The sequence below is a fragment of the Branchiostoma floridae genome, chromosome 1, assembly GCF_000003815.2.
Source record: "Branchiostoma floridae strain S238N-H82 chromosome 1, Bfl_VNyyK, whole genome shotgun sequence".
NCBI lineage: Eukaryota > Metazoa > Chordata > Leptocardii > Amphioxiformes > Branchiostomatidae > Branchiostoma > Branchiostoma floridae.
In genome coordinates, this window is record NC_049979.1 from 15,541,132 (window position 1) to 15,553,843 (window position 12,712).

General features: G+C 40.0%; 1 protein-coding gene across 8 annotated transcripts in view; it reads right to left on the reverse strand.

The window, feature by feature from the left end:
* Nucleotides 1-659: 659 nt before the first annotated feature.
* The window catches only part of LOC118411977 (pleckstrin homology domain-containing family G member 1-like), a 41,580-nt gene continuing 29,527 nt past the window's right edge, over nucleotides 660-12,712 (reverse strand). For 3 of the 8 annotated variants that reach the window (XM_035814581.1, XM_035814552.1, XM_035814521.1), the window contains exons 10-21: nucleotides 11,736-11,774; nucleotides 10,321-10,434; nucleotides 9,704-9,799; nucleotides 9,286-9,372; nucleotides 9,013-9,052; nucleotides 8,614-8,775; nucleotides 8,452-8,502; nucleotides 7,508-7,522; nucleotides 7,109-7,119; nucleotides 6,472-6,495; nucleotides 5,877-6,026; nucleotides 660-5,728 (exon numbers count right to left, since the gene is read on the reverse strand). In XM_035814581.1, the coding sequence (XP_035670474.1) occupies nucleotides 3,161-5,728; nucleotides 5,877-6,026; nucleotides 6,472-6,495; nucleotides 7,109-7,119; nucleotides 7,508-7,522; nucleotides 8,452-8,502; nucleotides 8,614-8,775; nucleotides 9,013-9,052; nucleotides 9,286-9,372; nucleotides 9,704-9,799; nucleotides 10,321-10,434; nucleotides 11,736-11,774 (3,357 nt within the window). In that variant the 3' untranslated portion in view covers nucleotides 660-3,160. The remainder of the gene's footprint in view (nucleotides 5,729-5,876; nucleotides 6,027-6,471; nucleotides 6,496-7,108; nucleotides 7,120-7,507; nucleotides 7,523-8,451; nucleotides 8,503-8,613; nucleotides 8,776-9,012; nucleotides 9,053-9,285; nucleotides 9,373-9,703; nucleotides 9,800-10,320; nucleotides 10,435-11,735; nucleotides 11,775-12,712) is intronic. The other 5 variants (XM_035814529.1, XM_035814543.1, XM_035814535.1 and 2 more) reach the window with 5 other exon arrangements.

Consider the following 12,712-nt stretch of genomic DNA (forward strand, 5'->3'; position numbering starts at 1 on the left):
AATAAGTTTGATTTCTATTCAGAATTTTCGAAATGATTTGCCATCATCTCATATCGTAAATAAGCATATCATTTGTTTGTTTGTCATGACCCTACATTTATCAAGTCTAACATATCATTACAAAACGTCTCATTGGCTAGGGTTTCTACCTCCGTGAATAGTTTCATCAGGTAGGTATGTCACTGAATAAAGATATTCTTATCACACTTCCACATCTTTATTCGACCGACGTTTCAGTGACCGCCTGTCACCTTCCTCAGGGCAATTCTGACTGGTTCGCTAGAGTTTCCAGATGGGATTATGATTTAAAGAAATATAAATATGTCTATGAAAATTTTCTTGCTATTAACATTTAAGTAATTTACAAAGATTACAAAGTATAATATTTAAGAGTGCTGTTTCATAATTATTTTCTGTATAACCAAATGATATAAAGAACGATACCGACCAATGTATTGCAGAGCTGTTGTGTCCATATGATATAAAGAACGATACCGACCAATGTATTGCAGAGCTGTTGTGTCCATATGATATAAAGAACGATACCGACCAATGTATTGCAGAGCTGTTGTGTCCATATGATATAAAGAACGATACCGACCAATGTATTGCAGAGCCGTTGTGTCCATATGATATAAAGAACGATACCGACCAATGTATTGCAGAGCTGTTGTGTGTGTTTTAATTGTTTTTCCTTAGATGAACATGCGGAGAATCAAAACCATGGACTTCGTTAAGCATGATTTGAACCGGCTGAAAGATATAAACACATCTAACTGAAATGAGAACTCTAAGCTGCTTCCAATGTGTACTTTTTATCTGAAGCAAAAAGTCAAGTACAAAGGTTCAAGGTCGATAGTTACACTTTCATGTTTGGACATGTTTGCAGAGCAGTCATATTTTCCAATTCTAAAATTCAACCACACCATGTTAACGTAAGAACATAACCAATGACAAGTCAATACTGTACTAGCTGATCACTTTTAAAATGGTTGTTGCTTTTAAATTGTTATTTTTAAATTGATTCAAGTAACACCATTTCAAACAATAATCAACTCAAAGATTCACTAATGTCATTGTTTCTAGACCGATACAGTTCAATCAAAGTCAGCCTTTGGATTGCAACTACTCTCCAAGCAGAGGTTAGGCTCTGGCTGTTTTTTTAACGTTTTTTTAGTCGTTTTTATCGGGCTTTCTATTTTTTTTTTATCTTGCTGTGTCAAAACCTAACTGCTGGCGTACTTCAAGAAAAATGACAAAATAGAAAGTCCGATAAAAACGACTAAAAAAAAACTTTAAAAAACAGCCGGAGCCTAACCTCTGCTTGGAGAGTAGATTCCAACTACTTGACCAACTTCGATGGAACAACATGAGTGGCTGAATGCACATGGAAAATGTACATACCTCAGTTTCTTCACAATTGTCTGAACAGGAAAGAACTAAAAACCATTTGGGATCAGCCACACCACAAATTAGTGTTGTCCCCTTCAATATTACACAAGCCTCGCCCAAATAATCATTTGGGAGACTGTTATAGCAGTTGCCAAAGTATATAGCAGAATATATCTAAACAATGTCCACAGTGAAACATGATGCATTTTGAAGATGAAAATTATGGTTTTAACTTGTAGATAGAATTCCAAATAGGAGGCTACAAAAGGAAATTTGCTGTTTTGACTAGGAATAGCAGAAGCACTACAGCATCTCTCCTTTTAGTTTCTGACAATCTGCCTTCCTGACAGGGGGGAGGCTACCGTCAACAAGGGTCACCAATACAGCCACATGACAAATCTTCAATGTTTCTAGGGAATTGTAAAGGATCTGGTTTAAGAGTTGCTTTGATTACTAATGCAAAACAATGTGACACATAGGCAACCAATCATTTACACTGTACCATCATGGCAATCCACACTGACTGGTGTAGCAAGGAAAATTGAAATAAAAGATACAAAAACAATTATAACCTGAGGGCACCTGACAAGCTGTAAATGTAAATGAAAAAAATAGCAACAATAGTATACATGCAATGTGCCAGGGGTCACCATTCCCCATGTCAAGAACCAGGATTTGGAGTTTAAAAATGTAGCAATGTTCATGCAACACAATTAGGGCATGTATGTATGACATTTTGATATGACTATGCTTCACACCATAACATATTAAGCATTACATTTGTAAATACTTAAAGATATTTTGCATGCTCAAAATAGAACAAGTATTACAATGAATATGCCAAAATAACAATGCTAAAAGCTACAGACTTGCTTCTTTTTACATGACCAAGTAGATGCTGTACAGGAACAACAATTTGTCAATATCATACAGGACCCTCCCACCATTGGGAGCTCACAGAAAACATACAAACGCCATATAAAAATCTAAAAAATATATGTAGATGAAAACATGTTTATGAAAATCAGGCACCAAGAATATCATAGTTATTGCCATAAAGTTGTATCATACAGATTTTGTCGTAACATGTATTAGTCAACATACATGTGTATATCAAATAGCATTTTGCTTCCATCAGAGGCCATTCAGACAAGACTGTATTAAAATCACAAAAAGACACAAAGTACAAAGCCTCTGTAAATAGCACCAATTGTGTGGAAGTGAACACTTTACAGCAAATATCACAAATTCAAAAATCTAAAACATCAACGTGAACTTCGTGAAGTGCGCATGTTTTTATTGCTACGAGGTGCAGTGAAGACTAAAGCTGTTTCTCCTTGCCAGCAAGGTTTTACACCATAAGTACACCAGGTAATACCAACCAGCAGCAACATTCTAAACTAGAGATCAAAACGTACATATCCTATAGACTTTGTTTCTTATTACATTGCATTTTCATGCTACCATGGCCAGTTTGAAATCACAACTTTTGCACCATGTGAGTAGTACATGTAACTGCTGACACACTGGCTGGAGTACCCAATCCTTGCTGAGAATCAAACCACATTATCACAGAGCTGTTTGCAAAGAAATGGTGAATGTTGCTGCATCATGCTAATTTCCATTTCAACAAAAATATGCAGAATCAGGTGTCTGATTTAGCAAAGTTTGCTGCAACATGCACATAAGTTCTTGCAAGATCCCTGCATCAGTAAGATAATGATCAGTATAATTAACTCGGTTATGGCACTGGGGTTGATCAGATGGCTCAGAAGGCATCCGGCTGGAACATACTGATGACATGTTTCACCCAACCGTTCATCTCTACCAGTCCAAATGCCTTCTCTGTGATAGGCGCAGGATCTGTAGGTGCAGACGCAGCCTGCGTTTCATCTGTAGGAACGGTAACACTCTGCAGATATTGCTTTGTCCTGTCCTTTATAGAACTTGTGGATACTGCATCTGTGTTGAGAGATGAGGAGGAGAGAGATCGCCACAGCGGCTGTTTGGACTCATATGACCTTCGTCTTCCTGAGTCTTTTTTGCTCTCATTTGGGGAGGTGAAGACCTTTTCTTTCCCGTCCTTGTCCTTCTCAATGATGACGACAGTCCGAGGTTCAGCTGAAAGTCCGTACTTCTCAAGTTTTCCCTGCAAGGCCTGAGTGATGTCCTCGGAGTAGGATATTTTTCGTGTCCGACCGGATGTCAGGATGGGAGAACTGGTCACGGAGTTTGGAGCAGAGCGGGATATATCTAGCCCAGCTATCGACACTTTGTTACCCTGGCGCAGGCTTCTCCTTTCAATGAAACTCAATGGTCTCCTGTTAAGTTTGACCACAGCTTCTGACGTAGACAACCTGTGCTCCCGTGTACTTGAGCTTCTCCTTGGTCTCCCTTGGGGTGTTTCAGCCTTCTTTGGGGTAGTCTTATGGTTGATTACAATTGTAGGAATATCCTTATTGTTGTTGTTCATGGAGAGGGAGTTCCGACGCTCCCCAGGATCTTCTGAATTACTCACTTCAGACTTTTCATCTTTCTTGGTCTTGTTTTCTGTGCTTTGGACAGTTGTTTCCACCTCAGGTTGATCTTCTGTGATTTTCAGGACGGTCAAACTTTCTGTTGGGTCACCTGTTGATGATGCAGCACTGCGTACAGGATCCCCCACAGACAGTTCACTCAGCGGGCGACTGCTGGCCGGAGAGGTGAAGGCAGATGATAGCAGGCTATCACAGGAGTTCAAGCTAGCTGAAGAGAACCTGTTCAAGCCCGACATGTATGAGAGATCCCCATCTGACTGTGTTACACTCCTACTTCTCTTCAGGACCTTTGACGGGTCTGAATGTTGTGCGATGCGGGCTCCAACTGCAGGGGAGCCAACAAAGGAGTGACTCCTCACCTTGCCAACAGCAGGGCGGAGAACGTCACCCTCTGAATAGTTGCGTTTCTTTAATAAAGTCTGGGCTGCTGCTGCTCGTTTCTTCACCCTCATGCTGTACTCTCTGGCCAACCGATACACTCGGTTTTTCCCATGCTTGCCAGCCATGCCACTTCCTGGGTGCTCCTCAATTATGTCTTCCTGAAGGAAGACAGAGCTTGAAGAGGTTCTTCTCACAGAACTGAAGGAGCCAATAGAGCTTGAAGAATCACTTCTTTCCCTTGCCCTTGCTAGAGGCGACCGTCGGACGAAGTTGTGTAGGGCAGACCTGATTCCCCTTGCTGACGGACTCACATTGCTCTCTGTTTTTGCCAGCTTCGGTGTTGCTTCTATTGTTTTCATTGGAATTGCTGGCTTGGATGCCTGGCAGTCATTTATACTTTTGTCTATGTAGGCTTCCAGGTCACTCCATATGTCCTCTGTATCAACAGCTTCTGACGACAAGCGCTCTTGGTCCTGCTCAAGATCCGACAGTTTCCTCTCGGCTTCTGCAGACAAAGAATCTATGCTTGGGCTGAGTTGCGGAGACGCTGCAAAGCTTCCTGAGATATTGCACAGGCTGACAGACTTGCTGGGACTGGAGGGCTGGCTGCTGCTGCTGCTACTTGTACTGCTATGCAGCATCTCAAATGCCTCTTCCAGGCTATACTTCCGGCTAGGCTTAGCTTGAAAATTCAGCATTCCATTGGAATTTGGTCTTTGGAATTGATGGAAGAGTGTAAGATTGGAAGGACGTGGCTGCGTGTTAAGGTTCTGCACACTACTGAACATGCCTGGTCTGCGAACCCAGATGTCTGAGGACTCATCGTCCTTGTCATTAAACTTGGACCGTACCATGTCAGGACGATACGAGGGGGAGATGTGGTCATAGTCTCCCTCCTCATCTGAATCTGTTTGAAGGGCATCTTCTCCACTGGCTTCATCTCCCCTCTCTAACTCGGCAACACTCTTCTTAGTCCTTGCAACATTACTGTCTACACCACTTGGTTTGTTTTTCTGAACAGTAACTGGGCTACCAGATGTAACACCATTTTGCTTTTTGCTCATTGTCTCTTCTGCAATTGCTTCGTTCCCATTACACATAACACTGTTTTCTCCATTATGCATCAGTTCTGACAAGTCCACGTCGTTACTTGCACCAGAGGACCTGTCTGAAACCACATCAGCTACCTGCACTTCCACAGCATTACTATTGCTACTGTCCTCATCACATTCAATCCTCAAGTCTGTTTCTCTCCCAGCTTTGGCCAGCACGTCCAGGAAAGCCTCCACGTCCTCCTTGGTGCCGTCCAGCACTAGACTGTCCACGCTGCGGCTCCGTCTACGGGCCACGATGGGGGACGGCGTCTGTCCAGCCCGCTTTCGACTGCTGCGTCTTCTCACAACTACAGGTCCCTCATCCTGCATGTCTTTACTGAACACAAGTGTGAGAGAATAACAAAGCATGATGCCAGGATAAGACATTGCTGGACAAGATCAATTGTTTGTCAAAAATGACCTTCCTATATCTCATATCAAACAGTATGATATAAAATGGTGGACCACTTACAGTTTCTTGGATGGTGGGTGGTTGTTCTCCATCAGAGAAAGTCTGGAGAGGAAGAGGCTTCTGATCGGTAGCCTTCCTTGGTGTCAGCTCACTCTCACTCTGAGTCCCCTCTGCACTGGAGTCTGCACCTCGGAACGACTTGTCTCTCTTCTGGAGGAAAGACAAGAGATTTTACATTTCAAGAAACTGATGAAAACAAAATGGAAACAGAAACAGTACACTTTGTTCTGGCTGTGTTGCAGAAAGATGAAGGAAAATACAGACAAAACGTTTGGCACTTTGACATTTTTGCACTTTCAAGTTGCAGTCAAAATGGCATGGAAACCACCAGAATGAAATAGAATTTTTGATACTTCACTTTTGCCAAGACTCACCAAATAATACATTTGAGGATACTTCAATGAGTGCAATAAAACTAACAGAAGCAATCAATTAAAATAGAATGTGGTGGACAAAAAAAATTGAACTTTGATATGTCATGAGGCAATGATAAAGTGAGTTATTTATTAGGGAACTAAAAAAAGATTGTTGAATAAGAGTAAGTGACATGAGAGTTATCAAAAAATGTTACAGAAAACCTATCCATGTTACTTACAAATCTAGGACTGGTGAGATCAGGCTGGGGAGAAAAGAAATTAAACATGACATTAGTACAGGCTGGATTATCATGCAGAGGAGACATACACATGCATCTACATTGATCCACAGAAACAAAAATAATGGTCAAGGGGTGAGAAAGCATCCACCTGTACAAAATGCTGTAATGCATTTAACAATTTGTAAACTTTCTTCATTGTATTTAAAAAAAAAAAAAAACTTTTAGTGGAAATGATGTGGCTGAGCATATTTCCTCATACAGACAAATGTTAGAAAATCATACTTGGTTTGTGTGTTCTGCTAAGCACAAGGTTATCAGCTGGAAGCTTGTCATCCAATAATTGTCTCAATCTGGCATTTAGGGCAGACTTCTGTGTATGCTTTACAGTTTACTTTTTTATTAATAGCAAACATAAACCTTAAGAATATTCTAGTACAGTAAAACATGTTTAAGGTTAGTTTCCACATGCCAAATGGTTGCTGTTTACATGGATAGACTACCACTCTAGTCTAGATGGTACTATACTCTATAGCCAAAATAACTAAGTCTAGAGGGTATTTTTGAGCACATAAACTTTCTACTCTATGGCAATGAGATAAAAGCTGGTACAATGTATGTACTCTGCAACGCTCACCTTTTTCATGCCTGCTCAGCATACCGATGCAACAAAGGAAGCAAAAGAAAACAATATGAGCTTTATGGCAATAGCATCAACAGCAATCAACACAAGATGCACAACAGCGATAACAGCAAAAATGATATGCCACCAAAAAGACAAGTACTGGTCAACGTACTGCACACAAAACAATACAGCAGTTTGTGATTTGATGACACAAAACTGCCAATAATTCTGAGTAAGTGCACATATAATACAATTTCATACCAAGTTGCTTTTGCAGCAGCCTTAAACATAACATAATTCTGATGTCAGCAGATATATACAAACGGCACAGCAAAATACTAGTACTCAAACACCAACTACACAACCTTGCACCCAAAATATGTTTGCATCACACCTCAGTACAAAACTCACCTAACAGGAAGTTCCCTACAGTTCAAGAGAAGCATGCAAGAGAACATGCAACATCATTAGGAACATGGTACATGCAGGAGGGACCAGGTCACACTCTTCCAAGATACATGTGGGGTTAGACCAGGAAGGGTTGGGTAGGCGTGTGTGTGTGTCAAAAGGTTGGAAATCATTTTCTAGTAAACCTTTGGGAAAACAGTTTTATCATAATACATCATGTCCATGCTTGCAGTTGCAGAAACAAACACACTTGGGTGAACTATAACTTTTTGATGATCCTCTTCAACATTTGTATGATGTGTGTCTTTATTGAAAAAATAACTTGCATCATTGGTGCATATCTTTTGTATGTACTGTACAATTTATGCACAGACTAACCCAACAAGTCTCCCTGGTCTTTCCCTGAACAAAGAACAATATACAGACTGAACAAGGCAATGTACAGAAAAGACAGCAATGACCATGGAATGACATAAAAATGTACACATAAGCCAACAACACATCAGTTAGAGCGGAAATCAGACAATGGATATCACAAGAATCACAGAATGCTTGGATCACATTAGGAGCATACACAGTAGTCTCCAAGCAGACCCATCGGTGCCTTAGAGATAATATCAAAGCTGGCAAAGGAGTATAGCCGGCCAAAGGGAGTCAAACGGTGCCGCTATACTAAGTCCCTTGCCAGCTTTGATACTATTTCTAAGGCACCGTAGGGTCTGCTTGGAGACTAAATACACAGCACTTCCAGTCAGTAGTTAAATGACAGACAGCTTTAAGACATTGAAGGTTACTGTACAGCCAAAAGGTGTTTGCCAGCTACCTTTGTGGGGCCATCTGGGACCAACAAAAGCTTAATTTGCCAAGTTAATGACACTGATTTTTGCTGTTCTCCCAAATTAGTTGAGAACGCTTGACTTGCATAATAGATTTTGACAAACATTTACCTTTGAGCTGTATTCCCCTCTGAAGTTTTGCCATTGGAGTCAACACTGTATCTGTAAAGGTAAAGAGATTTGTTGCTTTAATTGTCCTTTCGCAACACACAATTTTTCAGTAAATCCAAGGGCTTAATCTTTTGAAGATAAAAACTATATTTGAACACCAACCTGTCTTTGCCCTTGTAAGTCTCCTGGAGTCGGCCCTGCCCACTCTGTGTCTCATGCTTCCAATCCCTTCATCCCTCCTCCTGTCATCTTCTTCCTCCTGTTTGTTGGAATCTCGTCTCTCAGTTCTTCTCTTCTCCCCTCGCTCCTCATGTGCAGGATGATCTGTGCAAAAGAACCACAAACTCTCAATAAACAACAGTAGGAGCTCCTTCATGACCAAATGAAAGATTTCAACTCCCGAGGAAATTCAACTTTCTACAAGTCATTTTTTTAGCAAAAGTAAGTACGTGTACATGTATCATATGCTACTGGCTCTGTCTTATTGGTAGGCCCCTGTTCTAAGTTCTTTCTCCCAGTGTATCATTCCTATGTTACATATGGCTACAAACAGATACTTACAGGGACGTTCATTGCCCAACTCCATGATGGCTTTCCTCGCCTAGAATAAAAAGTAATGCTTGTTAACATTTTCATCATTAACACACCACTAGATACAGATGTCACAGAATATCTAAAACTGAATTTTATGCCTAATTCATTCATCTAATGAACAAATGTTTTAACTATGAATTGCCAGTTGTCAAGCATTTGTGTTATATAGTATAAAAAATAAATCCTTCTGATATCCATCAGGTTTCATTGCAGGTGTGTCTAAAAGAAAGGCAAACTTACGCTGGTTGGAATGACAGCATTCAGGTTTTCTAGGATCAGGGTCTTCAACTGTTTGGTCCATAATCTTTTCTGCTCCAGGGTTTTGGCCTACGAGAAAGGGAAAAAAGGACTGTTGAGCAAACAGACTGACACTACAGTAATGACTATGGTTATTAACACATGCAATACTGGTAATGTTTCTCATTGTTTACAGTAAGTACTGGACATGTATCTCACATACACACATACGTTGCCAACATCAAGACATACAGACTTTGACTGCACTTTTTAAAATGATCAACAGGAGGCACTTGCCTCTTTCCAGCTTGCAAGAATCTCAATTAAACATTCCAAGATCAAAATCTGCATCCAGAGATTTTCAGATATTTCACAGCTTTCATTCCCAAAATAGCTTGGACACATTCTGAGAGATACTGACCTGGAATGTGTACTGCACCTTTGGGTTGTCAAATGGTATGACATGGAAACTGTTGGGCTGGTTGGATATGCTCTCCACTATCATCAGGTTGGAACACTGGAACCACACATACACAGTATATCGATTGATTTACATTGTACACCATATTCAAATTGTATGAACATGACATTACCCAGAGGACAGAATAACAGAGGCCCTTCACTATACTCCTAGCCCAGCTCCACTATACTACTTTTGAAATTTAGTGTGTTTCTTCCCTCTTTTCTTGATTAGTTTTGCTAAAATTAATGAAAATTGACTGATTTTTGTGCCAAGTGGCATCACTTTTCCAGTCGTCATTGTCTGCAAAAACTTGTGAATGTGTGATGATCAAAACAATAGTCCTTTTGCCACTTCACAACAAAGGAATTGCTATAACATATTATACTTGTAGTATTTGACACCCTCTGTCATTGCAAAATGAACTCATTTTCATGAAAGTGCAGCGCACTGGTTTGGGTTATTTTTGCCAGCCCCTCCACTATACTAATAAAATTCTGGGGAGAACCCTGTTACCAAATGGTATTGATGACAAGAGTTTGTGTTTGTGGACTTAAAGAAAATGTGCTGTGCTGTACCAGGATGTGAGTCTTGCACTGCAGACCAACAGGTAGCTTCTTGGTAACGAGTAGCATCTTCTCAAACAGGTACAGATGACGCTCATTCCGGGCCCGGGACATACGGAAAAATCCCTAAAAGAAAAAGAAAGTCAAGAGTTCATGACAAGATCCATTCTCTTTTAAAAAAAAAATTGTTTGCATGAAAATCATGCCTTTTAAAGATAACTAGCATCACTAATCTAATATCCTTATTCAAATATCCGTTGTTCTGGTCTGAAAAGGGCCTTTACCCACAAAAAAGGAAACATGCTCCAAAATCAAAGAGTCCGACTTTCAACTGTACTTCCTTTGATTTAGCCTGTGACATTGGCCACTTTGAAAAAAATTAGAAGAAGGAAACGAAGTCATTGGTTTTGCATTATCCAGTGGGATTACTTGTAATTCATCTCATATGCTGAAACTCACGTGATTATATCATCACATCATAAGTCAAGTATATAATGATTTTCTAAGGTTTCAAAGTTCACAGTGATTTTCTACCCAACATTACAGTGCCAAGTGGCAGCAAAGGCCTTAAATATGCTATTTTTTTTCTTCCATCAAGTAAGATCCAACAGTAACAGATTTCTAACTTGAAGGCCACATAACTGGCTAAACTGTAGCTTTCCTTGCCAGTTATCTTCTCTAGGGAAAAATCCTACTCTATTCCATACCAATTTCCACTGATCTAAAAAGGAGATACATGTAGTATCAGAAACTAAGAACAGGTGTGTCGAATTTAGTTCCATCAATAGTTAAATCAACATGACACCATGCTAAGCAATGTCCAAGTTGTAGGGACAAGGACAAGCATGGTCAACTGAAATACATTAATTTTGACATTTAACACATTGCAGGATCCATTTGCCTCACCCGTGGATAATGATCACCTCATTAGGCAATGGATATGGTTTACCATCTATGTCTTTCTAACTTTCAACAGTGGTGAGGGTCTAGTGATGACTGAGGCGACATAAATAATGACTTTCACGATGACATCAAGGTGGGCCTTGCGCTTTAAGTCCCTACTAAAGACCTTTCTTTTCTTCAACATGAGTCTGACGTTCATGCCTATTTTCACATCCATGATTCAAAATACAAAACTTTATTAGCCCCCATATGAGTGCAATATGTTAAGTACTGCATGTTCCAAGAAACTAAAAAATAGTAAGTTTCAGAAACTGTCCATGAACTCTCTGCCTTTGACCTGTCCCAACAATGTCCTGCAAACCATCAAGTTTGTGTGTGGTCTTACATTTCACCGGGAGAGGTCATGAAATAAAGGTCCTAACATATCAATATCCTTGTAGAACTTGTGGTTTTATTTTATTTAGAACTTTTTATATAACGAACTCAATCTCAGCCCAGGAGAAGACATCAAGGGTCATTCTTACCTCCAGACGTAGCTCCCCATATGTGGTCAGGTCGTGACCCTGAAATCAAACAAATTGAAAGAAGGTCAGACAGATGCCCTCCCAGCCAAGGTCATGGCACATGACATAGATCAGACCTCAAGGAAACATGTCATCCACATGGTAGCAACAACTGGACATAACAGTTACCAGGTTCCTTCCTATTTAACATTACTGAAGTACAATAACACTGCAACAAAATCAGTTGGAAATTATATTTATAGCCTCAACTGTTTACCCTAATGGCTTGCACTTGCACGAGACCATACAGGTCAAGATTTTTTAGTTCAACATAATTTCTGATGATGCCTTTCCTTGGAGCCTTAGCTCTTGAAGCTGTCCAAATAAATCAATTTGAAATTGCAAACATCCAACTTGCAGAAGAAAAAACCTACAGAAAAGTATTCAGTGGGTGTTTCAGAAAATGGGTTTGAAGACTTGTTTGTGGCATGTATGCACATAGAGCAGTGAGAGGCTTAACTATAAGGCACAACCTTTAGATAGAGAATGCCTTTGTTTCCCTGTAATCTTCTGTGGTACACAGTCTCCTGGGCAAGATCAAGCCTAGCCTGGTCTACTCTAATAAGTGTAAAGGCCATGGGGGTGCAGGAAAAGTCTTTATCTGACATGTTGGGGATAAAGAGAAAATTCCATACAATACAATACGAAATACAAAAAAGGCAAATGGCACACAGCCATACTTGTAGGGGACCAGTAGCAAGGTGTCATTCTCATCCTTTTAAATCACAGACATTAGACCAGTGGTATTAGATTACAACATTGGTATTTAAATTCTTGTGCAAGTGTATTTAAGCGATGTATGACAATGTAATTTCAAGTACATGTATTTACAAAAGCTATAGATGTCTTTTTGAGAGCTATTTTTCCAAATTGTTACACATAGAATGATCTTTACTTTTTATTTCTATCAATCCCATTCCTCTTCACAAGAACTTCCA